Raw genomic sequence first — 4,048 nt, 5'->3', positions numbered from 1 at the left:
TGCGCATGTATATTTTGTTGCATATAGATGTGCCTATCCGTTGGTGCTTGCTGAATCACATTTGCGAGTTTTTCTGTTGCCTTCGCGAGATATGCGCGCAGGTACGCGGGGGTGGATGTGCTTAACCGGCACATTTTATAGGCATATTTGCGCGCATATATGTGCGTGTACGCACGTATACATATATATTTACGTGCCCCTTATAGATGCATGTTTGGATATGGTTCACGTGAACAAAAGATGAGCGTGCCGAGCTAGGCTCTACTGCTGCTCGACGAGATCCTAATCCTGGTCCACTTTTTTGCTCCGAACATATTCGCGAGGATGCTATTTTTTTTCGCGCGTCTGTGGGCCCGTATACGAAAGGTAGAGTCACCAACATATCTAATCTATACTACGCTCTTATGTGCCCCCTCCCTGGGCTCATATATACAACGAAAAAGCGAACATAATTTTTTAACCTCTTTTGTTTAGTTGAGAACTCGTAACGAAGTTATCACCAGGAAAAAGGGGGGCTTCAAAATGAATAATTTTTTTTTTTTTTTTTTTTAAATGAACTTGCAACTGGTCAGAACAACTGCACACAAGTACAACACCTGTTTTGGTAGCGGTCGGTCGGTTGTTGACAGGGGGCAGCTTGACCAATCGGTCATACGCTCTCCCACTTTTGGTGGCAAAAAAGTGAAGAAACTGGTCAAATGGCACAGCAAACGAAACGTGCATATGGGGATAGCATCGAATTAATGTGCCAATGCGCCTTTTCTCATCGCCTTTTTTTTTTTTTTTTATCGCTATGGTGATGCTTCCTCCGGTTTTGTTGCCATGTTAATAGGCCTTTTGTTCTACCCACGGGGGTTTGTACATATACCTTTTAAGTGACCTTCATAACTCATTTTATCCTTCAATTTGTGATCACCTTTTTTTCGCTTGTACATATTGGCAAAATAAACAATGCGGGTAAGGGTAAAAAAAAAAAAAAACCATTTCGAGCTAGCCAAAAAGGAGGAAAAAAAAAAAAAAATGACTTTGGTGTACATTCGTGGAAACGCTTATAAAGGAGAAAAACATTTCAGCTGAAAATATTTTTGACGAGGGGTCTGACCGGGGGGGTTGCTTCTTATCAACATCGGGATGAGTGCATGTCCTGGATCAGGCCGATAACTGCAAAGAGTATCTCGATTTTAACTTAGCAACTGTTTTCGTTTTTCCCCCAATAAGAACAACACTGCGCATACATGCAAGTTTAAGGAGTGCATCACATGCACTCTATGTGGGGATTAACCCTAGTTGCCGTTTAATGTATTTTAATGGCGCTGTTCGAACTAGTCGTACCTTTCCACCATTTGGTGCATGGGAGCTTTTATTTGTGTAAGGAGTCCTTCCGTGCCTGCTTTTCGCTTTTCGCTTTTCGTTTTTCCCTTTTCCCTTTTCGCATTTTTCCCTTTTTTCGTTTCTGCATTTTTGCACCTCCTCGTCGGTGGTACTCCGACACACGTTAGGACAACCCAACCCCCTTTTGCGAAACGTGGAGAGATCCTCTCATTGCCGGAGGAAAAAGGAGGAATGGATGCGAAGGTGTTTGCACAAAACTGACACGTCGATGTGGACACATCCTACACCTCAGGGGGAGTATAGTATATAAAATTACACAGAGAACGTGTCTCCTTTTCCCTGTCCGTTTTATGACCTTTTTTGCGCGAAGCCGAATAACACAAATGGTGGTCCTCAAAATGGCAAATTTTTCGCATTCGTTAAACGCCGCAAAGGGGGGGGAGGTTCTTTTTTCCTCTGGGTTTTGTTTGTGAAACAGTTTTATTCCATCCACAAAAATAAATGGCTACCCCCTCCCTCTACACACACACGTGGGTATTCCCTTTCATTAAATTGGAAAAATGCATTTTCTTTTTTATCAGCATAGGAAACATTTTTGCGAGTGACGCTTCCAATACATACCATACCCACCACATGGGGGGGGAGTGGCTATATAAATAAATCGCATGACACTTTGGCCAAAGAGGGGGCACATATCCCCTTGCCCTTCCATCACGTCAACAATTTTGTTCCCCCTCCAAACATAACAACCATCGGATCGATCGGACATGTGCATATACATATGTGCACCCCCGTTCTGTAAGCACAAGTTTGACCTGAAGGGCTCCTTTTACATACAATGATAGGTTAAACGAAAGGGAACTGCAAAGAGACGGAAAAAGGAGAAGAAGCGCCCCTTCAGGATTTCTCCGTGCTTTACTCGTTAACATTGGAAACCTTTTTTGTGCCAAATTAATTATCAACGGGCCTCTCTTTCTCCCTCGATTATTTTGTAAAATTAACCCTAATGGAGGGGAGTGGAAAGGTTCGCCTCTTTTATTACCATTTCCGCGGCTACATGCAGAGGGATGTCCCCCTTTGGCTGCTCCAAAAAGGAGCAGTTGCTTCCTTCACTGGGGAGGGTCAAACTGTTGCGTGTGAACGTTGGAATCGATATTGGTGCATATAAAAAAAAAAAAAAAAAAAAAAAAAAAAATAATATATGCAACGTGGCTCACAAATAAAACCCTCATGACTGATGGTAGGTATATTTCATCCCATGGAAAGTACCACCATTTAGGGGACCCCCCGCAACGTGGAGATGCACGCGGGAGGTGTAAATATAGCAGAACACTCGAATGCGCAGTGATTTTCCCTCTCTTTCGTGAGGAAGCGCTTATTTTCTTCTTCCCCCCGCACAATGAGCAGAAGCAGTGACGAGGATACTCACTCAGACAGTACGATAGAGGAAACGCTGGTGATGCTAAACCTGCCACAGCTAAACAGCGATGAAAGAAAATTGAAAAATCTCAATATTTATCGAAAGAAAAAAGGAGATCAAATTTACATAGAGAATGAACGGGAGGGAAAGAAAAAGGAAAATCATTCAAAGGGGAGCCCCAACCAGGTGGCGAAGGATAACCGACTGGAGAGTCAAAACAGCATAAATATTGACTTAACGAATGATGAGGAACAAGCACTTCGGGGGGATAACCTAATAAGTTGGGATGGCTCGGAGGAGATGGGAAGCTCCGTTCGGGGGGACGCAACGGAAGGGGTGTCATCGCTGCGGGGGAGTTCGCATGGGGGGAAGAAAAATGAGAGGCAGAAAAGTGAGGGGCCAAAAAATGAGGGGCAAAAAAATGAGGGGCAGAAAAATGGGGTGCCAAAAAATGGGGGACCCCAAAATAGCGATCTCCCGAAGGACGCTGACGCGAAGAAAGCGCGCGGGAACGAAGTAGATAACATCCCGTTCGACATCGACACCATCTCCATAAGTAACTTATTTGCCGAGTGCCCCGAATGCATAATAAACAGTAAATACAAATTTAAGGGCATTCACACGTCCAGCATCGGGACGAACTTGTTTTTCAAGGAACCAGACAGCCTCAAAAAAAAGAGCTGCAAGTCGAATTATGAACTGTCGTACGATCACCTGAACACAAACATGAACGTCGAGAACAGAATGAGCAGAGATGACTTCACCCATTACGAGGGATACTCCACAAAAATTATATCCTTTGAAATAGACTACTAGTTGGTTTTGCGAGATAGGTGCGGTTGTTTGCGAGACAGGTGGGGTTGTTTGCGAGACAGGTGGGATTGGCTTTGCGAGACAGGTGGGGGGTATTTTTTTTTTTCCCCTTACATCCCTGAGTCAGTGCCCCTTTTTTTATTACCTCGCGGAACGTACTTGCAGGTGCCATACAAGAGAAGGGCCACCTGAATTGCTAGTAAAAGTGGGAGCTGTAGCATGACAATGGAGAATTATGGGACTCCAGTAGGGGGCAATTATTGCCCGTTTATCTGAGTACAGATATTCTTATGAAATATTTCTTTGATGAAGTTACTCCTCCATTGGAGGAATCATGCAAAGGAAGAGACACGTAAAGTTGCACCAATATTATCCTTACGTAAATCTTTTCCACGCGCAGCTCTTTTCGATGGCGTAACAGAACTCATCGCAGCTGCTAAAATGGCGCACGTATATATTTTTGTACATGCGTGTTTTTTTTTT

The 4,048-nt window shown here is 43.8% G+C and overlaps 1 protein-coding gene across 1 annotated transcript; it reads left to right on the top strand.

Moving 5' to 3' along the window:
- Window positions 1–2,562: 2,562 nt before the first annotated feature.
- PCYB_122500 (hypothetical protein) lies at window positions 2,563–3,568 on the top strand (the record flags this gene model as incomplete). Its single annotated transcript, XM_004223582.1, has 2 exons — window positions 2,563–2,576; window positions 2,740–3,568. The coding sequence occupies 2 exons, from the start codon at window positions 2,563–2,565 to the stop codon at window positions 3,566–3,568; spliced, it is 843 nt and encodes a 280-aa protein (XP_004223630.1).
- Window positions 3,569–4,048: the final 480 nt, after the last annotated feature.

Source organism: Plasmodium cynomolgi, chromosome 12 (assembly GCF_000321355.1).
Source record: "Plasmodium cynomolgi strain B DNA, chromosome 12, whole genome shotgun sequence".
In the NCBI taxonomy this organism is placed as follows: domain Eukaryota; phylum Apicomplexa; class Aconoidasida; order Haemosporida; family Plasmodiidae; genus Plasmodium; species Plasmodium cynomolgi.
Note: the sequence above shows the minus strand (reverse complement) of the source record. Positions and strands in the feature narration are given on the sequence as shown.